The following is a 27,434-nucleotide window of genomic DNA, read 5'->3' on the forward strand; positions in this document are numbered from 1 at the left end:
TCTCTGGAGCCGGAGTCAGACACATCCACACCTTTTAGCGGAATGCTTTCTTAGGACATGGTAAACCAGGCTGTCGTCCAAAAACGACAGGTCGTCATCGAAGGCGACGGGTCTGCAACAGGCCTGCCCTACTTTGTCACTCACCAGCCTTCTATTTTTGGATAAGTTTTTTAATATTTTGTCGTACATCGTCTCGGCGGCCTCGCAGGAGCCGCTGCAGTACCGAAAAATCAGCTCCTCCTTGGTTTCGTAGCCCAAACCCAAGTCGGTGACATTCAAGTGGACAGCAGTGAGGACACAACCCCGGTTTCTGCCCCTCTGTCCGCGCCGGCCCTTCCCCCTGGAGTTCTCCGGCGTGGCGGCTGCGGCCTGCCGGTTTCGCTCTCTTCTGGGAAACACAGCCATTTGTTTGTCCGGTGTCCTTTTCAGTCTTTTAATGGTGGCTTGAATAAAATCCATGACGTCATCAAATTGATCAGGATAATCTTCTGGCATATTTGCTATTCGAGAAGAAAAGAAAAAACAGAAAACGTGAGGGAAGAACAAGGACCCTTTCGAGCCGTCTTCTACATTCAAGTGCCCCCCAAAGTCGGCCACGGCGGGACCCACAGCAAAACGGGGGCCCGTCCTGCTAAGTGACCACGGTTGTCCCCCAAGAACAGAGACTAATGTGCGCCCCAGCGCGGAGACTCCGCAGAAGGAAAATGACTGAGTTGAAAGGGGAGACGGGCGTGGCGGGCGACACACTTCCTCACAGGAAAACAAACGCTCAGGGGCGGGGCCTTCACCTGTAGAACAGTGTCGGTTTTAATGAGACTGTACTGAGGTTGCCGTGAGCTGGCTGATCCTCCATGGCCAGTCTCCTCGTCTGAAAACTGAGCCTAGAGCAGAGGATCGTGAGCAAAGCAGACGAGCTGGGTGCTCACCAACACCCAGAGTCTGACCTCTGGGGGTGGGTGCAGGGAGGCCGACGAGCCCTCGGGAGTTCTGGTGAAGGTGACCCACGGACTGTCCTTTGGGAATCCTGACAGAAGGATTATCTCGGATGGGGAATCATCCAGCCCCGCTGCTACCGAGTGCCCTTCCCTGAAATCCACCCCGATTAACAGCCCTGCACGGGTCGGGGACCAGGAGCATTAGGACAGAACCAATGAAAAGCTCATAAATGCAACTGTATTTTAAAACTTCCTCAGAAAACAGTACGAGGCTGAAAAACTACCAGCTTGTCACTCACAAAGATGTGCCACCTCCTTGGAACAGCGGGAGATTTAAAAATATGGTAACACAGAAAGAGGACAATTAAAAGGTTTCACAGCACTGAGTGGAACGAGTCGTGGTTTGGGGGTAGACAAAGCGTGACCCCGGGGCGGCGTCCAGCCCTGCTGCGGGCTGCCACACACCTCCCCCGCCCTGGGTTGCAGGCAGGACAGGGCCTGCCCTTTAGGCACATCGCAGGGCAGAATGACGAGGCCCCTGCTGTGACGTTTGGGACCTCCGGGGGGAGGCGGGGGTCAGCTGCCTCTTGGGGTTTCTGCTGCGTTCCCGCCCTCGCTTTGGCTGATCAAGAAAAGAGGAGCCGTTTGAACAATTTAATACATTTCTCAAAGAGGGAAACCATTCAAATGCCAGTTTATTAGGTGCTGGATGTTTTCTGCTCCCCTCATCCCATTTTCAGGTAATTTAGTCCGTTCAGGATGACACATGGCTTAGAGAAATATACCACAAAAGAGTTGTTAGCTAGAGCCGGTGTTTTTGGCCAAGACCACGTTAGAGCAGAGGAGGGTTACACGGTGCCCAACCCACATCAAATGGTTTGGCCATGGACCGATGGCTATAAAAGATCTCAGGTATCCTATTGTGTAAAACGAACTCCAGCTAACGTGACTGAACCACATCCATCCATCTATCCATCTAGACAGAGCACATAGAAGATGGATGACCTCTAGTAATGGGCAGAGTGGGGATCGCGTGAAATCCCAGGGCACCTCGGCGCCCAAGGTCTAAATTTTGGAGCCGCTTCCCCCGCAGCCCCGCCCCATCACCTCCTGCCCGGGGAACTCCCTCATCCCGGTTTCACCCTCCTCAGTCCGCATCCCACCCGCAGCCAGCGCGGCGCTCCTACAGCTGGTCGCGCACTCACGCCCTCTGCTCCAGAGCCTCCAGCGGCCCCGACATTTCTCTTGGGAGCAAAGCTGAAGTCCCCAAGGGTCTAAGGCCCCGCCTGGCCTGCCACGGCCCATCCCCCAGCCTCTGCTACCTCTGACCTCACCTTCTCCTCACTGCTCCTCCCACGCAGGGCCTCCCGACCTCGGCACTCGTGGCGTTTTGGGCCAGACCCTTCACTCTCTGCTGTGGGAGGCCGCCCAGTGCATTGCAGGACAACGGGCCGCCTCTCTGGCCTCTCCCCAAGAGACGCCGGCCCCTCCGGAGGGGCAAACCACAGCGCCTCCAGACACTGCCAAATGTCCCCTGAGGACAAAACGTTGTGGGCTGCGAACCACAGGTCAGACCCAGGCGAGGACGCAGGGGCTGCCTTCTTCCCGCTTGGAACACTGTTCCTCGGAGCATCCAGTGGCTGACTTCCCATGTCCCCCCCAAGTCCCGCTCCAATGTCCCCACCACCGAGGCCCACCCCGACCTCCCTTATTTCGAAGGCAATCCCTCTCCAAGCCCAAACCCGGACTCCCCTGCCCTCCCAATGCTCGCTGCCCCCGGCCTGTGCTATGTACGGCTCATGCCTCGGGTTTGCGGTTTCTTGCCTGGCTTCTCCGAGAAAACGTGACCTTGGGGACACAGGGCGGGAGGCCTGGCTTGCTCACTGGCGGATCCCAGGGGCTTAAACAGGGTCTGGTCCCCGGAGGCCCTTGGTAGGTTTTGAATGAATTAGTTCACAGGAAGAGGGGGAAAGAAAGAGTCCTTGAACTTCGGCCATGAGCAACCCCGCGATGAAACGAAAGGCTCCCAAATACACAGCCCACATCTCGCGGGTGGTACAGTCATTTTCTCCCCGAGAGCTGAGCTGAATTGCCGTCTCCAAGCCGGCCGTCCCTGCCAGGCCCCCTCCTGTGGCTTCGGGGGCCCCCTCAGGCCCACCCCATCCTGCGTGCACCGAGGGGGCGCCTGCCCGGGGAGTCACCTGTCCCCGCTGCGGGGTGGACCCAAGGGTGGGAGCGTGCTCCGGCTGTGTCACTTCCCCTAAGCACGCTCTAGATGGACTTCCTCAGGAAGTTTTCTTCTTTCTTAAAATAAAACAAAACTTTAAATCACTCTGATTTAAAGAAATGAATTACTTTGAAAAATGAGCTGCTTATGCTATTCGTCGTTTTTTTCAGTAATAAGCTATAAAAGGGGAAATTAGGTGTGCTCAGTTTGAAAAATCCATGCTTGAACTCCTAAAACTGAGATATTAGAGGTGATTAATCAAAATACAAGAAAAGTCTTCCAATTCCAAAAGAAAGGCTCTTTGTTTTACTAAAGGACTCACACAGTTGGGGTTCCTGGGAGTCGTTTAAGAATTCCTGAATAGATCATTAACTTAAAAACCTGAGAACATAGAAAGCTAAAATCGATTAAGAATCAACTGAAGATTAATCATAAACGAGGATGAAACATTACTAAAATTTTAACATAAACTAATGGGAACACATTTGAGCTATAAAAGTTCAACTTACACTGTTTTACAGACTCATTACTTTATAGAACATGATAAATTACATAATTTAATGTGACTAGAGTTATAATAATGATTTGAATCAGCATTTATAATGTTCTTATTTATTACCCTATACTTTCGAAGTTCCTGAAAAACATGCTCCCTCCTTTTAAAGACATTTTGACTGCATAGCTCTGTCCTCTGGCTTTCCTTACCAGATGAAACACAGAACACTTAGTTAAACTTGAATTTCAGATAGTGAATACATTCTTAGTATAAGCAGTCCTCCATAATGTTTGGGACATACTTGTACTTCGTTATGAGAATGTTGAGTCCCTTTTTCTTACTTTAAATTCCTCTTGGCCTTCTCAGGGTGATGCAGCGTGGCTGCAACAGCCACTTAGGCTTTTGAGAGATGTGATGAACACATCATTGACCCTGAAGTGAAAGACTCCCTGGCACCTGGGAAGCGGTCAATAAACGTTCAATGTGTTAAACTGAAGGGTATAGTTAATGAGAACTGCTCCTTTTGATGAGAAAACCTCCTTCATACCTTGTTGTTAATGTGGGCATATTTATTTAAGCCCTCAGTTCAGGCCATAGAAAATTCTTATTGAGCTGAAGGGTTTCCTTCCTCTCCTTTTTTCTTATTGAAAAAATAGAGCAAAAAAGCAAATATAAATATTTATACTGAAAGTTTTACATGGATATAACTTTTGGAGACCAGAAAAGGCCACATTATATTTTCCAAACCACAGAGCAAATGGTCCTGTCCCTTCCAACTAAATTCCTCATTCTGGGCCTTTTGATGAGGACTGAGTTCCTTCGTAGAGAGTCTCAATTTCTCAACACTAGGCTTTGGGGGCGGCAGGAGCCGTGCACCTCACTGAGCCGAGCCTCAGAAACTGCAGAGGCCTTGAACCTGGCCCAGGCAGGTCAACTCCCTGTGACGAACCAAGAAGCCCGAAGTTGCCTCAATCTCCCAGGAATTCACCGAGCCGAGGGGAAGAAAGGTGTTTGGGTTTGGATTCGTTCCCTAAAGTAAGATTTAATGTCATACCACTTTGTTCTTCATCCTATAAAGAGCTTGGCAGAATGTCAGCTACACAAACGGCCCTCATTAGTATTAACTTTGATAGGAAAATCCTTGCCAACCACAAAAGAGGACCATCCTTGGTTTTTAAAGGTTTGCTCACTTCCCAGACCAACTTGGAAGAGAGATCTTGGTTGGGAAAAGCCCTTCCACCTAAAAGCTCAAGTCTGTGAAAAACCGAAATAGCCAAATGCATTTAAGTCCTCTCTCAGTTTGCAACCAAATATTTTGGCATTATTCTATTTAAAGAATTTTAACTTTGATGTGCCCTTTGTATAAACAGTCGCATTTAAACAAGGGCAGCCTTGTGCCGGGGCAGGACTCTCGGAACAAGCCGTTCACTGCAGACGCTCTGCCTCGCTTGATTATGGGGAAAAAAGTACGTCACCTCAGGAACAAAGGGCTGGGGTATTGACTGGTTTGTAAAGCCGACTTTTTATAGGAACAATGGCAACGCCCCCGAGTACTCCCTGTAACTGCGGACTGAAAGGTGCGCCATTCCAGACGTTCCCTTGGTGAGGCTGACAATCGCTGCATAGTCTCCTAAATGTTCTATTTCTTTTCAACCCAGGACAGGTTAACTACACTGTCATCAAAGCGGTCATTTTTCAGTTGCACGGAGCGGCCCCCTCCTCACCCTGGCTGGGCTGGGGGCTAAGCCGGCCTGCAGCCTGTCTCTGAGCTGTGGGCCCGCGAGGGAGGCAGCATAGGTTCATCTACAAGGCCGCAAGGAGATGGCCCCTTTCCAGAGGAGAAGGGGGCTCTGAGGACAGAGGAAGGTCTCTGAGGCCCCCAGGAAAGAGGGGGCGGACCCTCATCCCCAGTGGCTCTCTCAGAGGGGCCATCTGCCAGGCCAGAGCCAGCCTCAGGGGCGCAGGGGACACTGGAGTTTCTTGCTCTGGGGAGGACCTGTGTCTGTGCTTCGTCGGGAAGCGTCTGGCTCCCGTGTATCATGAGGGCAAGAGCTAAGCGCTCAGGCCCATGGGGGTGAGCTGCTGCCTAAGCCGAGGCCACACGGGCACCTGGCACCAGGGCCCGGGTGCGCTCGCTCCAGGCAGTGCCCTGTGCCGGGTGTGCTGGCCCCTGGGTGGGCTGTGCCCGGGGCCGCGGAGGCGCGGGGCCACCGTCCTCTCCTGGAGCGGCTCTGCGCTCGTGGCTGCTGATGGACGGAGGCAGGTGGGAACCGGCGCCCCCGCCCCCGGGTTGGGGGGCATGGAGTCTAATATTCTTTGTTTACCTGTTCCCCAGGTAAAGTACAAATTGCTCTGTAGACCAAGTATACAAAAAATAAAAGTTCTTTCTCTAGCTATATAATCATATGTACATGTATATATGAACACACATGCATATTTATATGGAAAGATCAGCCTCAGATATAACCTCTCTGGAAGATTCCCAATGTCATTCTTTAGACTAATGTATTTGTACTGTTCAATAAGGCATGAACATGATTTTCCATCATTACTATTGAAATGTAAGAACTATATAGCGCAGTCTTTTATAATTCCTCACATAACAAAATTTCATTATTCTGTATTTTAAATAACAGCCTCCTTGATCCACTTAAAAAAATGTTACCAATATAAAGCTGGGATGGATGATGACTTTCACACAATGTTAACTTTAAACCCAGTGACATCCCTGCAAGGCTCAGGCAGGGATGGCAGAGCATCTCCACTTTACAGATCTGGATTCTGAGGCTCGGCAAGGACAGGTATTTGCCCAGGGCCACGTGGCTCGTCAATGTGAACTCAGATGCTTTGTTTTCAAAGCTCAAACTTACAGGAGGGCTCTATGATGCCTATTTGTTTTTGAGTAAAAATCTGACTACCCTGCAGCTTTCGAGTCTGGAGGTATGTGGAACTCCCTCCCGAGCATGTGCCAGGTGCGCTGATTTCACCTGCACGTGTTCACCAAACTCAGAACAGGAAAGGAGAAATACACCCGCTATTGAAAATTCAGTGTGAATTATAAAAGGAGGCCGCACGGGCTCCGGGATTCAGTACGTCGTCTCCATGAAGGGGACACCACGGCCTTCAGGGGCATCTCTCCCGTGTCCTGGCTCGTGCATGTCAGCCTCAGGCAGATCTGGCATCTTCCCAGGTAAAACCGGAAAACCGGTAGCCAAGGGCGGCGGCAGATTCAGACACAGAGGCCCCGTCTCCGGAAGCTCTTCAAACGCACTCTGGCACCAAATGACTCTTGCTGCAGAGCTGGAGAGAACAGCGCCTGGGATTCCAGTCTGGGTCAGTCCCTGCCCAGCCGCGTGACCTTGGACTAGGCACTTAAGCCCGATGAGGTCAACTGGACCCTCTCTGGGGCCCTTCCCAGGGCTAAAACCCTGAGATGCAGACAGCCTAACTTGGTGGAAAGTGCTGCCCGAGTCACCTCTGTCCGGGAGGGAGCCACCGCGGCTGATGCCCCAGCAGCGTGCCACTGAGCCACCACCACTGGGGGTCCTGTGAACCCCCACAGGAGGTTTTGTATGTTGTAAGAGTTCTCAACCTTCTCAGTTTACCTCTTGGCTCAACGGCTCAGCTAGGTTTGAAATCACCACCACCACCAAGTGTCTCTCAACACATCAAGTCCTACTTAGGAGAGGAGGAAAAATGTGCAGAAAGGGTCCTGTATTTGGGCCTCACAACACCCAGGTTCTAGCGGGAGCCCCCCCTTGCACCTCAGACTCCAGCTACTGCCTGAGAGGACACCCACGCTATGTCCCCACGCCATAACCCCTCAGTCTTCCGCATCCAAGGCCAAACCTGTAAACTCACCACTTTCTTAAAATCTGTTTTATTCATTTCTGTTTTTGCTACTTCAAGCATGTGCAGGTCACACGCAGCTCATGACTCCAAGGCTAGAATCACCCACCGCAACTGCTACCAAAGGGATCGCGAGAGCCCTGGGGCTTGGCCACCCTAGTTCTTATTGGACCTTCATCAGCCTCTGAAATGTGTGACGTGAGTCCGTGAGAATGTTCTCGTTCCCTGAACAATTCCACAAAGTCTGGTCATCTGCTACTATTTAAAAGTGTTACTTTTGCCATTTATTTAAACTAGCTAAGAAAGAAAAGCAAGCCCGTCAGGTCCCTAAGCACTGGAGAGTGCCGCGTCTGACATCCTGTGCCCACCACTCCTGCTTCCCTGTTTTGGACGGGTGTTCACCTAACCTGAGAGGGGCCATACCGATCCCACGCCGCTCCTGGGTTAACTTCAAGAGGGATCCACGGCAGCCGTCTCCCGCAAATAACCACCAGCAGGAGCAGGAACAAAGTCACTGCGACCACTGCCAGAGCCGCCGGTGGGCGCGTTCTCTCCCTGACCAAGGGGTTTGTTGACAATAAGGCATCATGACGTGGGTTTATTTGAAAAGTGTTTGTGTTGCAAAAACACCAGTGTTTTGTTGTTTTTAAAACAGCATTTCCGGATCCTCTCACAGCAGAAGAAAAAGACCAACCAGAAGGCACACCATGTCAGAATCAGAGAAAGGGGCCTTGGGTGTACTTTAAAAAGCCACTTTGTCCACCGAACCGGCCTTTTCTTTCCCATCTCCACCTACTTGGACCAACACTGCACACACTTATTCATTATACTGCATCTTGAGGTTTTTTTGTTCTTTTTTTCATCCTGCAACTGAACTAAGAAAACTCGCCCTAAGTACAATGGAAATTGCTGCATGGATACAAACAGCGAAAAAAACCCCTCACCCAGGCAGAGACAGACTGTATCCATTTACTTCCTCAGATGCTAATTGCCCTGCTCTGATTTCTACCTATGTGGTCCATACTTTTATTAGAGTCACGTTAATCATTTTACAGTAATGGACCATGGCTCCCTGGGGGAGCAAGTGTCCTTTCTGCTGCTTTTAAGTTAGAAAAACACCCAACGGGGCGCCCATTTATCAGCCAATCCACGCACACCTGGTGTGAGCCAACACACTCGCCTCAGCAACAAGCCCCCCACGCTGATGAGTGCGCACTGTGAGCACTGCCACTGCCCTTGGAGTGACCTTCACGGGGAAGGGCGAGAAAGTTCCCTGATAAGAGTTCCGTGCACAGAAAGCTGCTTGGGAAAATCCTCCTTGTGGTGGTGGTGGAGGCAGGTGGTTTTTGAGGGAAAGCCCAGCGAAGCTGGAGGCAAAAGAACCTTGGCTTCTTACGCCTGCAAAGCCCCACCGCCGGCTGGGAGGACCAGGATTCCCGTGGGATTCTGCCCCAACTTCCCTCAGGCCGTCCCAGGGGGCCTGCTAGCTGGGGGGCAAAGGGCAAGAGGAGGCCTGTTCCACAGATCTTGCGATCAGGCGCGTGGAAGGACTCTACCCTCCAGCGACTACTCTGGTTGGAATCTCCAACTCCTCAGGTCATGGGCTCCAGGTATCATTCCAAATCGACCGCCTTTACAAAACCCCAACGCCTGACTTTTCTCCTGGCTGACTTTGTCGTAGCCAGAAGAGTCACGTGGCAGTGTCCTGGGCTGGCAGGAAGTGATCGTGTGACACGGTCCCAAGAGCGGGTGCTGGGCTCAGGTTGCCCTGGGTCCAGAGTCTGGCTCAGTCGCTTAAGCACATGGAGTCCCGGCTTCCCCTTTAAAATGAGAACGGCCACACCGTCACCACAACGGAAGAACGGCGTTCAGCTCAGTGCCTGAGAGCATTTAATAAATGGTGCCTGCAGTATTTCTCTATGGCTGTCACGTCCGCAATAATTCTTCGGGGATGTCGACAGACAGGGCGGCGGCGAGAAGGTCCTGTACTGGGGAGGCAGACGCTGGTCCCTCGCTAGCCTGGCTGGCCCCGAGGACAGGGCCTGGGGCCCCGCAGGTGGTCTGTGGGCTGCGGGCAGGAGGAGCGGGTCTGGTGTGGGAGTGCATGCTGTGTCTTCTGCATCCCTAGAAATGCCTGAAAATGAACCACGCAGGCACCAACTGATCCCACAGCCCTTGCAAAGTCCTCTTGTGTCCTCAAGTGGCATAGATTGGCGTCTTCGGAACGGAGGCATGTGCCCCTCTGGGGGCACAGGACCGCTTTCTCCAGTGCCTGTCAGTAGTTTTAAGAGAACCAACATCCAGGTCCTCAAACTTCCCCCCGTGCTGGGTCTGACCTGAAGCTGGTCTGCCTGCGAACACGCTGGCGGCCGTTCCCCCTACTCAGTCGCCCTCCTGCCTTCCTGGGGGAGACGCGCTTCCCACCCACCTCACTCATCTCCCTCGAGGCCCGGTCCAGGGGGTGAGCACCGGAAGGTGCCAGGGAAGGTCAGCTGAGGCATGCGTGGCTCCTGGGACAGGCTGACGGCGGTGGCTCCGGGTGTGAGAACACGGCCTCATGAACTTAGTGTTCTGAGGTTTGCCCGAATCTAATTGTGTGGAAACAATCACACACATCCACACTGAGGACAAGTCTGCAAAACAGCAGGCGACACAACCTGGGCTTTTCAAAAAATGTCAGTGGCATGGGAAACAAAGGCCTGGGAGCCATTCTAGAATAAAGGAGAATAAAGAGACATGGCAATCAAATGCAATTTGTGATCCCCGATTAAGAAAAACCTATAAAGGACCTTATTGTCACAACTGGGGAAATTTCAACATGGACTATCTATTAGATAACAGTATTGTAACAATGTTAAATTTCCTGAGACTAATTTGAATTATGGTTACATAAGATAATGTTCCTGTTCTTAGAAGGTACCTCCTGAGCTATGAGAGGGGGACCCCACCCCAAAAAAGCAACAGAATTATCCTCTGGAAGGTGGGCTGCTTGTAGTCCAGGCTTCCCCCACTAGGTGAGTGTTCTAGGAACCCACCTGCATCAGTGCACCTGCTGGTGGTGTTGCGAGAGGCTACGTGCGGCTTCAGCAATTCATTTTTGAAGACTCTTTCAACATGTTTGCCCATTTCATGGTGGGAGATTTACAAGCACCTCTGCCCACACTGCGTTGAGTGTTCAGCAGTGTTTGACCAGAAATGGCCTGACCCCCGTGCCCCCACCTCTCTAGTCACCAGGTCTTTCCCTGAGCAACTTTTTTGTTTGTTTGTTTCCTGGAAGAAAAAAAGTCCTCAAAGGGAAACGTTTTGCCAGTGTGGAAGAGGTAAACCAAAAAACAGCAGCAGCATGAAAAGGCATCAAAATTGACAAGTTCAAAAACTGTTTTGAGCAATAGAAGCAAAGTTTTGATAGGTATATTGCATCAAATGGAGAGTACTCTGAAGGTGAATGAAGCTTAAATATTTAAGGATAAATACACAATTTTTTATAAATAAATTCCTTTTTTGGAGGGGTCTCCCTCATATGTAATGGTATGCTTGCAACTAACTCTCAAACGATTCACGGGAAAAAAGGAGCAAAATGCAAGTAAGAGGTCAGTCTGGGTGAAGGGTTCACAAGTATTCAGCGCACTATGAACACTCAACTGAGGGAAAGTTGCATATGAAGAACCCAAGAAACACTGAAGCAGGTGGTTCCATGTCTCATTCTGGCAAGCACTCTGGCAGGGCCTGCTGCTTTATCTACTGTCTGTCCGTCCACCCGTCCATCTGTTCATCTTACAATCAGGATCTGGAAGTGTGTTGGTTTTCATGGGTGTATTTGAATTGCCAATGAAGTTGGACCTTTTCTGACCCCTCAAAAAAAAAAAAAATCAGTTTATTTGGGCCAATTAGTTGAATAGTTTTCTACGAATCGAATAAACTAAATTTGCAGCTTCCCGGTTTTGCCAACAACATATGTGAAGCACATATACAGTTCCCAAGTAGGCTGGAAACTACACCTGGTACAACTAATTAAGCTGACGATAAAAAATTTTAGAAGTCGTTTTCGACGTGCACAATGATCCACAGTGGTATCGGTGCAGGCTCACAAAGCAAAACAGTTTGAACATTTAAAACCACGACTTCCCACATCAGTTAATTAAAGTTGTACAAAAGTGGGTTCTCATCTCGTCTGAGTTAACTGGCCGTTTCCCAGCGGCAACCCAAGCTCTGCCCACGCAGCCCACTCCTGGGCCGCTGTGGCAACCGCCCAGCTCCCCAGTTCCCTGGGCAGAAGACGAGTGATCTGAGGGGCAGCACCTTTCAGGAGGCCCCCCCCAAGGCTGCCATCCTCTCAAGCACTCAAGGAGACTCAAGATGTCCTGAACAGCTAGGGAGCCTTCTCTCATTACAAAAGCATCGGTCTTATAGGAGCATGTGGAGAGACCCATGTTTCTCTCCCCCTAGCGCCTGGTCTGGTCTGTGGAGCAGCCATTATTCATAGGAGCTCAGGTCCCCACGGCAGCCCCAACAGAAGTCAAGGAAAGGGCCCGAAGGGAATCTAGTACTCCTGCTTCTGTGTATTAGCTTGCTTGATCGATTTCCTGGAAATCTGTGTGGCGGTGTCACGCCATGTATTTTCAGCAAGCCGATGTTTGCATTTCCCTAATCTACCGATACACGGGCACAGTCTGTCTGAAGTCAAAATTACTGGCAGTGGGACTAGAAGTTGGAGGTTTGAATTCTGGCTGCACCGGAACGGACTTTGGGACCTTGAGCAACTCTCTGGGTCTCATTTCTTCCTCTGTAACATGGGGATACTAATATCTCCTCTTGTCCGCTGGGGCTCAAACACACCCGATTCTAGGACAAGATAGAAAAACTACTTTGTTAAAAACAGAGTTACCACGTGGACAGCTAAGAGGTGCCCTTCACTTAGGGAGGACTGAGGCATTGATTCGACTGTGCCTATGTCTAGAAGCTTTTGAAGAATAAGAGTACCTCACTTCGAAGTGAAAAATATGCCTGTGCTATACAGACCCCACCCAGGAGCAGCCTGGTGCCTGCCGGACATTTGCCAGGGGACGGCCCTGCAGCCGGCCCCGTGCACTGCTGCCTGCCCGCTCGGGGTGTTCTGGGGCGCCCGCTGCCATCCAGAACAGAGCAAGCGCCTCCTGCTCCTGGATTTTACAGCATCTCATAATCTGGGTGTCACCTACAGAGATAGCCTAAATTTCACACCACTTCCCGCCACCTGTTCCCAGGACTTGGCGACGGGTCTGGTCTCCTCCTGTATCCACCCCCTGCCCCCTCCCCATATGGTGGCCACAAATTCGTCCAGGCTGCTCCTTGGTCTGGAATGTGCTCTCTTCCCTCCCCTCCCCTTCCTAAGACCCATCTTTCAAGCACCAGCTCAGACCCTCCCCCTCCCCTAACCCTCCCCTGCTGTGACCCCCAGACCCCAGGGACTCCGTGCTGGGAATCTGTACCATGGCTACGGCCAAGGTCAACTCCTCGGCAGACAAAGCTGTCTGCCCGCCTGACCCTCGCCCACCTGCCCACCTACCCATTCATAGTTTACAGCTCGATCACAAGCTATTTACGGTCTGCCTTGCCATTTAGATGCCACATTGCACTCAGCACATGAAAGATATTTAGTACTAGCTTCTTGATCACGCTCAAGTGGTTAATTAAAGAACAAGTGTTTTAACTAATAAAGGTGCTACGGATCCTTAAGTACTAAATAAACAAAGATGAAAGGGATGCTAGAGGGGAACATGCCAGATAGCTTTTATTTTTACATCAGCAAAAGTAGAATCTTTTGAGCAGAATTCTTTGGCTGTTGGATCAGCCTAAGGCCCTAAGACGGGCCAATTCAAATCAAGCCTGAAATAGATTTCTCTAAACAGCCGCCGTTTGAAATAGGCCTCGAGACTGGGGCCAGGGTGAGATGCTGGTCTCAGATCTCAAGTGAGGAACCAGTGCCTCCCGAAAGTCTGAGGAGCAATTTCTTGATTCCAGGAGCCCCTTCCCAGATTAGGTAGTTACTTTGTTACAGTATCGCTCATTCATATGGCCCCTAAAGCAAGACAAAGCAATCAGGGGATGGTGTATTTATTCTGACCTCAATCTCCCATGTTACACTGGAAAGCTTACCCCTTAACCAGCTGGTTGCCCTAAAGTTCACTAGAAGTGTTTTGCTGGGTTTATGAAACATCTCGAGTTAAATATCCAGCTGGGACCATTTAAAACAGACACACTGGGTCTCAATACAGGTAGCCTCCCACTCACAGCCCCCTCACCACTTACAGGTAAAGATCTGGGTTTGCCCTGGCTCCTGCGTCCCCACAGGGGAAGAGGGTCTCCCCGACATGATGGTGGGAACCTGGTGGGAAAAATTCCATAGGAACTACGGGGGCTCAGAAAGCGGGGGGAGGGAAACCTGGGAAGAGCCAGGGGGAGCCGACCCAGGGGCAGGATCCCAGACAAGGCTGACCTGCCTACGTGCTGATCAACCGAGGGACTGTGGAGCCCAAAATAGCCTCCCCGCAAGGCCTGCATTTCTTTCACGCTCCAAATTATGTTGTGCTGCTTGAAATTCCACGAGTTAGAGCGGCGTCCTGGCAGAGGCTGGCTGTGGTGGGAACATGGGGCGGGGCCCCTGGAAGCAGGAGGGTGACAAACGACGACTGTAACCCTTCTCTCTGGGGTTTTACAACGCACTGCCACCCCGAGGGACAGGCTTAACATCCTCCTTTTTCTCAGGTGAGGAAACTGAGGTTTAAGAGATGCCAAGTAACGGCTCGTTACATGGCCAGGCTGGGATCCAAACCATCGCCTGACCTGAACGTGTGAACTTGAGCTCTTGCTTATCAAAGCTCTTTGATTTCTTGCTCAGTGCCTCCCTGCAGATTTAGGGACCTGGCACCCCAGGAAGGAACTCTAACCTAATCATATTGTGAACGTGAGGTCAGTTATATCACGGTTTATATAGATTTCTGGGGGCTAGCCTGGGAACTTGATAGCTTGATTTTGAAGATTGTTCCTATAGGCACTTTTGTGACTCGCTACCAAACGGGTGGAATATAATCTCAGTATATTACAACAAATTGTGGACGAGCTGTAATTGCAATCTAACAATGCTCAACGTTTCCTCCAGTTGGCTTCCAGGCCCACAAAAAAACCCACTTTACCAGCCCAGGGATTTTCATGTTTCGTTTCAGTTTGCAATGCCACCAAATTGTACCACACGTCATGCGTTTACTAGACAGTACGTTCCATGAGGGCAGGGCTGCCGTCTCTTCGTGTAGCCAGCAGCCAGACAGCGCCTGGCACGGGCAGGCACACGTTTACCATCTGGCAAGCGAATACGTGTTTTCAGATCGCAGGTTTTTAAAACCACAAGCACATTACGCATTTCCCTGTGAGATGCATTGAGCGCTGTCACCCACAGCTGAGATCTGGGAGGTGACTACGATGAACTAAATCATTCAGACAACCTTGTGAAACATGCTTGTAGTCATTAGTTGAAGGCCTTCCTCCCCAACAAAGCGTTTTCCCCTCGGCGGCAAAACTGAACACTCTCTGCCCTTCGGCGGCTTGGGTGGGGGACCCTGGTCCCGGCTTCAGGGGACCTGCCTCCGGCCGCCCTGGGCTCTGGCCCTTGGACAGCCTGCTTCGGAGGCTTCCTTTCGGCTCTAAAATACTATGACATCTTCAAGTTTTACCTTCTAGATTCCTCACTGTCTACTGTAACCGCCCTCTGGAGAAGATACTGGCAAAAAAGCAAAATAAAAGAACCAAGGTTGCTAAAGACAAACGTCCTGGGTGCCCTGCAAGGGGCATCCCGAGTCCCTGCGTTCTGACCAGTTCGGCGCAGCCACAGGCGCAGCCACAGCCCATTTCTTCTCGGCCAACCTCCCGGGAGGCCAGGGAGCCCGTTACGGCTTCTCCTCGGCGGCTTCATCCCCGGAATAGAACTCTGGCTGTTCCGCTGACAGCGGCCCAGCAGAACACATGCGACCTTGGGGCGAGTGGACAGATGGGGAACAGTCCAGTCCCCTTCGAAAAGCACAGAATGACTGTTAAGAAGGCATCAAAGGGCCTTCGCTCAATCACTAAGCTACAAGCATTTGAAAAGCGGAGGGGCCCGGATTTATGGTACTTTATATTCTGAAATAGAACAAGCGACTTAATGTTTTTCTACATAAGCCTTAACCAGTTGCACGGTGTAGAGAGCAGGATGTAAATGTCAGCGCTACGACAGGGGCGCGCTGACAGGGCCGAGTGTTCAAAGCCTGCACACTGTCATTGTCCGGCCTGCCCTGCGCTGACAGCTTGCTACCGAACTGAACATACCTGGAAAGAAGTCAATTTGGCTTAGAATGCAGCTCCGTTTCTCTTTCAAGTTTCCTCCAGGATCTACTGGGCCTTCCCATAGAGAAAACAGAATCGGGTGTGTTCTGCTGCTTCCAATGTAAATAGACTAGTCAGAATCTTGTCCACTGGTGACTCAGCATCGGTTTGGGAGAAGGGAGGTAATCTCCCTTCCTCCACGAGGTGCCCTCCTCGCCCGCCCCATCAACAGGGATCACGCCGCCTTGCTCTGTGATCGACGGGACCTTGTAGGAGGCCCAGAGTTTCATGGCGTGTTATCAGGGCGTGATTCTAACCCTGACTGCGCGTGAGACTCACCTGGGGAACATCTGAATATCCAGATGCCCAGGCCACGCCCCAAACCCATTAAATCAGAATATCCTAGGAGGAGGCCCCGGGATCGGTACTCATTCATGCTCCCAGATGATTCCAGTGGGGTGGGGGGCTCCTCTTTTGAGTCTTTCCCCAGAGGACGTGAGGCCAGGGGACACAGCTCGCTGCCACTGGAATTCTGGAGTGGAAGGGCCTCTTCCTTTAACCGTAGGGTTTTAAATTGTGCATTGAGTTCTCCACGCAAGTAAGTAACCTGTCCAAACAGAGTTAGCTGGAAGCAGAGCCAGAGCCAGGATCAACCAAGCTGAAGGAGACAGGATATGAACACGCTAACTAGGTCTCCATGAATGAACCAGCTTCACAATCACACAGTCTTTTTTCTCTCCCGCGTGGCCTAGTCAGAGAATGACGCTCTCCCACCGCGTCCCTGCCCCTCTGGCCTGAGCTGTAGGAACGAAGGAAAAGCCACTTACTTCCCGTGGGTACTATTCTGAAGGCAATGGTCCTGAGGGGCATTTTAAATTTAAGTTTCTCATAGAGAAACATTAAGATGGAAATTCGTGGTTGAAACCAAAGCCGTTAAAAATAGGTTTATATAGTACAACTGATTGACAGAAACTCTCGAAACAGTTATTTTTCATTTCAAGGAATCGAGATGTCCTCTTTCTAACTGAAGTCGCTCTTGAAGTCTTAATGTGCCTTAAAAAAATGAACTTTTTTTTTTCTTTTTTGGGACTTTGGGCAATATGCTTTTGTTTGTGTAATGAAGCATAAAATAAATTCCTCAGATCTCCTGGGCTGTGCTTAGCCCAAGGCTGCAGGCTTTGGGGGCCTCTCCATACAGCTGACTTGGGGGACCACTTCTACTGTGCATGTGACTACATAGTTTATTTCAAGTGCAAAACAGCACAGGGGCGAAGTGGGGGAGAGGGGAGAGAGCCAGGCTGACATTCTGGCTATAGCTCACTGCTGCTTTATTTTGGAATTATGTCAATTTTTCTACCTCTGTTACCTACACACCTCCCCGGCAGCCTCCAGCTTGCAATGTAGCATCCCTTGCTTTATAGAACAGATACACTTCTGCAGTACGGAAGGTAAGTTACACCATAGCTGACATGCCCTGATAAAGTGCCCTCTAAAACATCTGTGAGAGGTACAATCACCAGCTTATTTTCTGGTGTGAATAACCTGGTTTCTCTTCTTAAGGGTTAACATCATCATGCGTGGCGTGAACGACAGCGCCCCCCCCCCCCCCCCAGATCCCCTATCACGATTCACCCCATGTCTTTCTAGAAGCGGAACTTTCCTGAACTGACCTGATACTGCCCAGACGCCCCTCTGGAAACCGAGGCCCTGCTGCGTTTTCTCTGACTCTGGCTCGGTTTGGTGAAGGCCGAGGCGCCTTCCCTTTCAAGGGTAGTTTAGGACGGAAACGCAATTGTTTTCAGAATGCAGCACAGCCGGGCGCCCCCCAAGCAGATAACAGTTTGGAAGGAAGAAAAAACATGGTGTGCGTGTGCTGGGGGAAGGGGAGGGGTCGGCTGTGCTTTCCTGTGGTGGTGGTGGTGGAGAAAGTGTCTGTTCACCGGGACGCCGGATGGACAGCATGAAAGCTGGACGCCCTCTGCACTGGGCAAACCAGCACGTGCCCTGTACAGACCAGGCGTCCGGGCCTTCGGGCAGCAGCCGCCTGCAGCCCCAGCGCGGCTCTGCCCGCGGGTCGGGGAGGCCCTGTAGCCGTCCGGGCTGGCCTGGGTTGCATGCGGGCGGCGCGTAGGGGTGCGTGGGGGTCCGCCGACGGGCCCCCCGCGGGGAGGGAACGGTTCTTACAGTCACTGCTCAGCGCGAAGGGAGCGCGGCGGCGGCCGAGGGAGCGGTCTTCGGCGGGCGCCTCGGGAGGCCTCTTACCGGCGGGCAGCGGGAAGGCGGACGCGGTGTGGAGCAGCACCAGGCAGACAGCCACGACATCCCATAACTTCATCTTAGAGTCCCGTCCGGCGGCGGCACCTGCGCCCGCGGGCGAGAGAACCGGAGAACGCAAGTTAAGCCTGGGCGCCGCCCTGGGTGCAGCATCCCCGCGCCCTCTCCAAATTTGGCACCGCCGTCCTCTGAGGCCGCTGCAGCCCAGCGGCTCCCTGGGCATCGTCCTCCATCCAAGGTCCCTACCCTCTCCCCCTCCCGGTGCGCCCCAAGCGCGGCACTGGCTCTCTCTCGCGCGCGCTCTCTCTGTTTCTCTCTCTCTCTCGCTCGGTGTTCAGCCACAACGGCCTTTCGCTTCTGCCACCCTTCCCCAGGAGTCTTATTTTGACGAGGTCCGCTGCCACCGCAGGTCTCAATAAGACGACACCAGGACACCTGGTCAATTCTATGACACCAGGACTCCTGACTAGCTCGTATTTCTGGCGCACACCACCTCCATCCTCTGCTGGCGGCCGGGAAGCCCCCAAGCGGCGCCTGTCCTCCGCCCAGCCAGAGACCCCCCTTCCCCGCCGAGCAGCTCCCGTGGGCTCCGGATAAACCACCTCTCAACCTAAGCAAGCCAGCAGGCCTTTTATGTTGGAATAAAACCAAGCGCCCCTGTCCCGGGGGTCCCGATCCTGCTCCCGACTGGGCGCGGCAGGCTCGGTGGCACAACCCACCCGCCGCCCACGCTTCCGTCTTCCCACCTATTTTGTCGTCGGAACAAGAAGTTAGCAAAGACTTGCAGACTTTTGGCCGGTGTGAGATTAAGTTACATAACTCCCCGAAGCATCAACTCGGTTTAAAATCCTAGTTCCACCTCTTGGAGTTACGAACATGGAATAACGTATGAAAAGCCTGGCGGAGCATAACGCACGCGCTCCATCAATGCTTCGGCACTGGTTGTAGGTAGGGACCGCATTTGTCTTGAGAAGTGTTAATGCTTAATTTCTGCAGTTTTGCGAGATTCCCACCCTAAATCCCTTCCCCTCCCAGAGGAGCCTCGAGCTCCCCGCACCCCGTGCTCGGGCGACGGTACCCGGGCCCCGGCCTCGGCGGCTCACGCCGGCACCGGAAGGCCTAGGCCGGTCAGCGCGCGCGGCGTGAGGGCTCCGCGTGGCTTCTCCGCCCTCACACCCCTAGAGAGGAAGGCCACGCACGGGGGAGGAGGTGGCGAGAAAAAGGCTCCATCAACTCTGGGCCAAACTCCCCCCAGTCAGGAGGTGGGGAGGGAACCTGGGCACCTGGGGGTGCGGTGCTGCCCAGGAGCTCCCCAAAGCCAGGGCTCCAGTTTCCACGGAGCTCTCAAGTGGAAACCACGGGACTCGTGCAGGTGACTACCCCCGTCCTCCAAATACAACAGGTTTTTAGGAAAATCTCTGAACTTTTTCCACGGGAGCGAGTAAGACAGCTTCCAGGTAATGCAAAAACCTGGGTGCCTTTCGCCTCTATTAATAAACGGGCCCGCCGCCTCCCTTCCAGCAGCCGCCGCTTCTTCTCCCCGCCTCCTCCCAGGTCTCCCGCCCGGGTTCCTGGACAGGCCACCCGTAGAAGCGTCTGATTCGGCTGCCACCTCCCACCGTGGCGGACACGAATGCATTTTCCATCCCCAGGGCGTGTTTGTTCGCCACGCAGCTGTTGGGCGCCGGGAGTTGCTGGGGACTAGGAACTCGGGGCGACCTGCAGCTCCGGGGCCTCACCCCGCGCTGTTAGTCTACGACCCCGGGAAAAGGCAAAGGCTCTGGGTTCGCGCGCACGGGCCCAGGGAACACCGCACCCAGGCCGCGCAAAATGAGCGCAGCGACGCGTGTTAGCAGAGAGGACCGGCGCGCGAGGCCTCCCGCCCCCTCCCCAGCGCCCGCTCCCGGGCACACGCGAAATGGCTGGCGGCCCCGACGAACAGGCAGGCGCGGGGTTAATGCGCCAACCAAATCGCGGTGCCGGCCAGCAGGAAGCGGCAGGGGCACCAGGTTTCCCTTCCGCATTAAGAGGGGTTTTCCTTTTTATTCCCCCCCCCCCACGCTTGGCCGACGGAGGACTTTTAAAATTGGACGTGGGAATCCTCGGTTAGAAGCGTGGCGAAGTGGCAAGAGAGGAAACAGTGGAAAACTCCCCGCCTCGCCAGAGGAGGCTCCCAGCCCCCGCTCCCGCCCTCCGCCCGGTGCAACGCAGGCCCCGAAAGAGCTCTCCCAGCACCGCGGGCTAGGGAGGCGCATTTCCCCGCTGCGCACCCCTAGGGCTGGCTCCAGTCGGAGAGGCTCCCTAGTTACCGGGGGACGAGGAGGGGGTCTGGGGGTTGAGCACACACCTTGGTCTACAAGGACACTTTCTCTGAGCCCTTCTGCCCCCCACCCCGGCCCGCGACTTCCTTGCTTGTCTCTGCCCGACGTATTTCTGCCGCCTTTACTACGCGCGTAAGTTCCTTAACCAGCTGCCGCGTGCGGTAACCCAGCTCTCGTCCCGAAGTCGGCCTCCGCACCCCTTCTTGCACCCAACACGCAGGGCCAAAGGAGTGTGTCGCAGGCGCCGGCACCTGGTAGTCCCCAGGCCCTGGCGGAAAGGACGCCCAGGAGAGCTGGAGTGCCCGCGGAAGCCGCCGCTCACCGGGGGCGCTTCTGAGTTCCCAGCACCAGGGGGCACCAGAAACCGCCGGAGTCCCGTCGCGCCCACGCGTCCGGGAGGCTACGTTGTCATTTTGAGGGTGAAACCGGCGAACGTGCACTCCCCCTGCAATCCTCCCCAAATCCAAATCACTCCTGCAACGTCTGGGTGTCCTCACCAGCGTCCCCGCTACTCGGGCAGGCTCCCACCCCTCCATCCTCTTTCCCTACCTCACCTGGGCTGCCCCCCCGCCCCCGCCCTCAGCCTCCGGTTAGGACTCCTCCCCAGAGTCCCCCAGCCGGGGTGACACCTTCGCCGCCGCCGGGGAGCGCTCCCACCGCCCCCGCCCCCCCCCCCCGGGGTCTGGCAGCCCGGGAGGTTTCTTCGGGCTTCGCCTTCAAGATCCGGATCTCAGGGAGAGAACAGGGAGGCGGCGTGGGGGTGTGTACACTGTCACTCGTGGCTTTCCTCTGGGGTAGGAGCACAAGTTGCTGAAAGAGATGTGCTGCTTTGCCTCACTGTGCCTCGTGTCCTGTCAGAGGACATACTGTCCCCAGGGTGGGCCCAAGACCCAGGGAAGGGAAGAGAATAAGGGAAGCCTTCCGTAGACAGTCTCGGGGAGGATCGGCCTGTTAAAGGGCCCGAGGCCGGGTTTCAGGTCCAGGGGCCTCCCCGAACCCCTTGCGAGTTGCGGGGTGGGAACGCTGCGGGCTTCCCGAACACCTAACACTTGCTGAAAAGGCGACACTCGCCCCTCTCCCCGCCAAAGCGGAGGCGTCGCGCAGCAGCGGGGCGAGACCTCCTCGGGGCCAGGTGGAAGCGCAGCGGCTCTCGCTTGGAAGGCTTTAGGGGAAGAGGTGCTTGCGGGAGGCTGGAAGCGGCACCTCCGCCTGGGAAAGCTCTAAGTGTAGATTCAAAGCACCGAGGAGCAGTCGAGGGCGCTGACATACCCGCGGCAGGGGCTGTAAGGGCTGTTGGTCCCCGCCAATAAGCAGAAATGTAGGGAGCACGAGGTTTGGGCGCCCCCCACCCGCCCACCCGGGAGCGCACAGAGATTCTGCGCGCGGGTTTCCCGTAGCCCAAACTAGGGGGGCGCCAACAGGTTGGGGCGGGGGGGGGGGGCCGCCGGACGTCCATTCCCCGCCACGATGAGGGTGGTTTTCACCGAGTGGGGCTGGAAACTCAGCCGCGACGAAATCTGCCCGGAGGTGGTGCAAGGTAGTGGAGGGGGTGTTACCCGGGAGGTGGCACAGAGTAGAGCACAGAAGAGGTTATTAAGAGAGTCACCTCGAGGGCCTACGGAAAAACCTTGGGGAGTTTCAGGTGTTAGTTCTGACCCCGACTGGGACGGTTAGTTGGGGCTGCGGGGATTAGGAACGTGCCAGCAACCCGTTCCGAGAAGGGCGAGAGGAATGCAGCTTCGCAAGACCGCGCCCGCAGGAGGTGAGCCCTATTTTTAGGTTCTCAAGCACCTTCACGGCAGCCCCTCCGGGGCCTGCGCTGTGCGTTGCTTGGAACAGACCAAAACAAGCCCATCAGTAAGTTTCACTCCCGGCAAAGCTATCTATGCAGCGGCACGTCCCGAGAGGACACTCTGGTCGCGACGGATTCGAAGACGACCCCAGCCCCGCACCGTCCCGGGACTTGAAAGGAGAGAGCCCCGCGGAGTCGGGGAGGGAAACTGCCCGTCTCGGACGTCGCGAGGTCTACAGACAGTCGGGGCAGCAAAGCTCTTTGCCCACGTGGGAAGGCAACCTACCCCTCCGCAAGACAAGCCTCTCTACCGTTCAACTTCTCTCTCCTCTCTACGCCCGGCGCCTCGCTACCCTCTCTAGTCGTCCCTCCTTCCAATCTCACCGCCCGCTCTGCGGTCCAGCCGCGCCCCGAAGGCCGCCGTGCCCGCCAGCTACTCAGGCGCCACCCGCCCTCTCCACCGGGGCCCGCTTCTCCGCTTACCTCGGATCCGGTCTCCGCAGACCCCCGGGTGGACATTAACTCCAGGAGCCCCAAGTCCCAGCCAATACACCCATCCGGGCCGAGGGCAGGAGCGCGGAGCCCCGCCCCACAGGTCAGGGCACGACGAGTTCGCAATCCTGGGGCCGCTCGGGGCTGCGAGGGCGCGCGGGAGGCGGCGGCCAAGGCTCCAGCCCCCTCCGCCGCGAGAAGGGTGAAGGATGGCGACAGTTCCCCCGCCGACCCCCCGCACCCCCAGAAGTCGAGGTCGGAGCAGCTGCAGCTGCCTCTGGTGGGGGGTGACAAGGCTGCGCGGGCCCTGGGCGCGGCGGGCAGCTCAGCGGCGGCGGCCGCGCTCTGCGCCTTCTCGGGGCGCAGCGCCTGGGTGCACGAGATGGGCCGGGCTGATGCTGCCGCGGGAGCCGAGATCTTGCCTGGAAATCCGAAGGAGACACCACGTCAACCAGCGCAGGGAGTCGGTTGAAGACATGAGGGCGCCAGGAGCGCAGGCTGGTCCTTGAGAGCCCGGGCCAGGGGGCCGGGGGCCGGGGTGGGGGAGGGGAGGCGCGGGGCCCGGGGAGGGGAGGGGTCGGGAGGCGCCGGTGGAAGAGGGAAAGCAGAGCAGCGAGGAGGCGCCCGAGCTCCGGAGGCGGGGGCCCGGGGTGCGAGCGGGCGACGCCGGGCGCCCCTCCCAGGGGTGCAGGGAGAGCGCTCAGCGCGTGGAGACGCTGCCGGGCTCGCGCCGCCTCCTGCCGGAGTAGATCCGGAGGACTGTGCGGAGCTCGGCGCAGTCCAGCCCGAGGGGGCAATCCGAACTTGACCGTGGCGTGCGCGCCTGGCTTCGTCCCCGCGCTTTGAAGGAGGGCGCGCTGTCGGGTGGAGGGCGACACCGAGCGTTCCTCGCGCCTGTCGAAGGCTTTCCGTCCTCCTGGGGGTTTAGCCCGCTCGCTTCTCTGCAGGGCAGAAGAAGGCCGTGGCGAGGAGAGGAGCTGCGGGCCGGAGTTTTCCCAGCACTTACGAAGGAGAGGTGTGGAGCCGCCAGTGAAGGAAGCCGAGCGTTTGCCAGGGGACGCCGAGAGTGGGGATGAATTTATAGGGCGCTCACTCCGTGACGTGCCCTCCAGTGGCTTTTCTGATTCGCTTTCTGACCTAAACACACATTAGTTGAGTCCCCATGCTGGGCCAACACGGTCTCCAAATATCTGCTGGCTGAAGTCAGAGGCTTTGCATATCATGTATTACATGGCAGGCAATGAAGAAGGCTTCTGAGGCTGGCCGGCTCCTCAGTCCTAGGCTCCATTTTCATGCTGTTGTAATATAATACCAGACATGGGGTAGGCACATACATTCAAAATCCCAATTCCAGAGGCGTAAGATCACCTCATCGGGGACAGGTCAGGGGAGGTTGGGCTAAACTTGCTTTTATCCAGATTTCCCAAAAAGCAGATGGGAAACCTAAGCAGGCAGTGTGCCTTGGTGGTGCCGAGCTGCCTGTCAGCAGGGACTCAGCTCCCCAGTGCCGATCTCTGGGAGACCCTTCGGCGGCGTTGCTTTTGATGGTGAAGTTGCCACCAGAAGCAGCCAGAGCCTCGTTCTGTAGGGGAGGAGAGGAGGACAAGTCCTTACACATCCTGCACCTGATTCTGCCCACAAATACATTTCATCTACTCTGGGCAGGAAATTAGCCCTACCTTTGAAACAATGCGGGGCAGGAAATTAGCTCTACCTTTGAAACAATGTACCAAGTCAGGGCCGTCTTTGTTAAGCAGCAACCTGCTTTCTGGAAGCCATTGGCCCTGAATTCAGTGGGACCTCTTTCATTTTATCAGCTGGAGCCAGGGAGAGTGTAAACAGGCTCAGTTTACATCCATGGACCTCTTATTTTAGGACTCATCCGGCTGTTGGGGAGCACGTGTTCCTCAAGTAGCTGATACAGACAATAGACAGGGGACACGCGTGTGGCAACGTGGGGGGAAGATCACCTATTATTACACTTCTTGAAAGCCAAAGACCACCTACTTTGGAGATCTGTCAGTGAAGCTAGCCTGGGAGGCAGATTGATTGTTCTTACGAATGTGCCTGTGGTTTAGGATTAGGCAGGATGAAAATCCCGTCCTCCAAACATACCTGAGCTGAAGTGCGGATGCCCGCTGCTGGCAGCCTGTGCCGCGGCGTCCTGGGCGAGCTCTGTGGTGGAAGTGCAGATGGGTTTGGAAATGGGAGGGTGGAATAAGCTTCATCTATTCTCGTTTAGCATTGTGTTTGGAATTGGAAGGCAACACTGGTCAGTGTTCCAACCATGAATGATTTCCTCATTTTCAGAAAGATTTTCACTGGGGATGGTCATGCCGTCCGAGCACCTGAAAGGGTTGAGCACTTGTTACGTGCCAGGCAAAGGTGCTTGGCCCTGGGACTTGTGCTGATTGGGCTTTTGGGGGTTGCGAAGAACAGACACCGCTGAGTTCGCCCTAAGTAACGGGAGTTTGCTGTGGAAGGGAGGCTGACCGGCATCTCCCCCACTCAGCCACGTGTCTCCGAAAAGCCTTCCGGAAAGGCCGCCCAGCCAGGCCTCACGAAAACTGGATTGAAGTTCAGGAACTGGAAGGTCACCCAGGATACAGATCTGTGGCTGGGCCATCTCACTGCCCCCTGAGCTGCAGGCGCCTGCCTCGGATCCCTACTCACAGGCTTAGCCGCCGAGGTGATTCAGTTCCTCTCTCTCTCTCTCTCTCTCTCCCCCCCCCCTCTTTCTCCGGGTGTCTCTTGGCTTCTGTTCCTGCTACCAACTGCTCAGCTCTCGGTGGATCTCACATTTAAACTCCTTTAGTGAAAGGATCTAATTGGCCTTGCTGGGCACTAACCAGGTGCTGGAGTTGGATTGAGGCTTTGTGTGAGGCCTCCCTGGGGGGTACGGGGCCCCCTGTAGCTCTGGTGCTTATTCCTGGGCTTATCTAATCGCCTGTATCCACACTTAGGCCCACCTTTACCTAAGAAACCTCCTAGGGTTCCTCCTTGCCTTTCCTCCACAGGTCCAGTGCCCCAGGGCAGGCTCTGGGAGGATAGCACGCTCTCTACTACAAGACTCAAAGGTGCATGAGGTGCAGCGCCCGGCTCTTCAAAAGCTCACCATCTATATAGAGCGGGAGATGCGTACACAATCGTAGGATAAAATAATAGATCCTCTAATAAAGGTATGTATGAGGTGCTCAAGTCTGATCTCCACCTGCTCAATGAAACCTGGGGGAGATTACAAAACATACATCCATGTCTAGGCCTACTTCTGGGTGATTAAGTGAGAATCTCTCGGGCGGCAGAGCCCAGGAGTTGGCATTTTTAAAACGTTCCCCAGGTGGTTCTATGTGCAGCAGGGTTGAGGTATCAATCAGCTTGATTTATTTTCATAAGATGATCATAATCACTTGATAAGAGATCCACTTATTTTGATAGCTTGTAAGATTGACTCTTCCAAAATATTACATTCCTTTAGAAATGTTACTGATTATCTTGAAATGGAAAATACAAAGAGAAAAGTAAAATTTAATTTAGAGATAAAGCAAATACTTCTAGTTCTGAAAGAACATTTATTTGTATGTTTACAACATTCAGGTGACCACAGAAAAGGTGACAAGGTCTAACATTGCCAAGCTCCCCCACCACAGAGCCCAACCTTTAAATGTACTGTAATCGACATTGACAGACATCTCCTCAGACCTGCCTCTACAGACCATGAAAAAGTTTCTTCCAAAGTGACTGCCAGGAAGCAGGCGTTTGATGTCATGGGGACCAGGGGATGGTCTGATGTCACCACCTTAAAGCCCCCAAATGCTGAAAATAGGGACCGTCGTCGCTCCATGGCCCTTGTCTTCTCTTTCCTTGAGGAAACAAAAGCGTTTGGTTTGAAGGCGCTGCTCCTCTGCAGGGTCCAGAGAGAACAATCTGCAGCATCATTTTTGCTTTGATTAGGTAGACGGCCCCGTGATAAAGCAACAACACCACAGTGCCAAGAACTCTCACACGGTCCCTGGATCTGAGCCTTCCATCTGGAAAACCACGTCTCGAGAGTCAGAAAGAGAGAAGCAAGTATCGTTCAAGCATTTCGGCTCCTCTTTCAGAAAAAAAGGTCAAAACCCTGCTCACTCCCCATTGCCCGGTATCACCGTCTTCAGCGGAGTGTGCTGTGGGTCTCTCACGGAAGGCTGCCCAAGTGATGGGTGCTGTCTGTGCCCGAGGATCTTCCTTCCAGTCCTGGGGAGGAGAAAGCACGCGCAGATAAAGAATACAGGGTTGCTCTAGGAGCTGGAGTCAGTGCTCCGTGGCTGGAAGGCGGCTCTGGAGACTCAGTGCTGAGTGCTGCAGCCTGGAGGGGCGGCGGGGCCGTGGGCCAGCCTTCGGCCCATCCCAGGGCGGCCTCGCAGCTCCCCGGGGGGCTTTGCAGCTGCTTTGCCTGTCAGGGTCAGGCCCTGGGTCCCTGGACTCCCTCACAACATGGGTCACGAGGGCTGAAACAGAATCCGTCGCCTGAGCGGGGCAATTTCCTTTTCAAAGTCACCACTTTATTGAGCAGGGATTTGTTTCATGCTTGCTTGCTCTTTAGCAGTCATTTTCACCAATGATGCTGTTACTCATAAAAAAGAGATAAATTTGCTATGCTTCAGAGCACTTAAAAAAAAGAAGGAAAAAGGGAGGGGGTGCGGGGATGGACTGTGCTGGCCTCTCTGCAGAGCAG

At 54.2% G+C, this 27,434-nt stretch overlaps 1 protein-coding gene across 2 annotated transcripts; it reads right to left on the reverse strand.

Moving 5' to 3' along the window:
- GDNF (glial cell derived neurotrophic factor) lies at positions 1–22,729 on the reverse strand. 2 transcript variants are annotated; one of them, XM_054584023.1, is made up of 3 exons: positions 22,712–22,729; positions 18,104–18,202; positions 1–500 (listed from the first exon to the last, which is right to left on the reverse strand). In XM_054584023.1, the coding sequence occupies exons 2-3, from the start codon at positions 18,174–18,176 to the stop codon at positions 16–18; spliced, it is 558 nt and encodes a 185-aa protein (XP_054439998.1). In that variant the 5' UTR covers positions 18,177–18,202; positions 22,712–22,729; the 3' UTR covers positions 1–15. The 2 variants fall into 2 exon arrangements, with proteins under 2 accessions (XP_054439998.1, XP_054439997.1); XM_054584022.1 differs by having other exon boundaries at positions 18,026–18,202.
- Between the last annotated feature and the right edge of the window lie 4,705 nt (positions 22,730–27,434).

The sequence above is a fragment of the Pteronotus mesoamericanus genome, unplaced genomic scaffold (assembly GCF_021234165.1).
Source record: "Pteronotus mesoamericanus isolate MK-2021 breed Mesoamerican mustached bat unplaced genomic scaffold, CSHL_Meso_final contig_75, whole genome shotgun sequence".
Taxonomy (NCBI): Eukaryota; Metazoa; Chordata; class Mammalia; order Chiroptera; family Mormoopidae; genus Pteronotus; species Pteronotus mesoamericanus.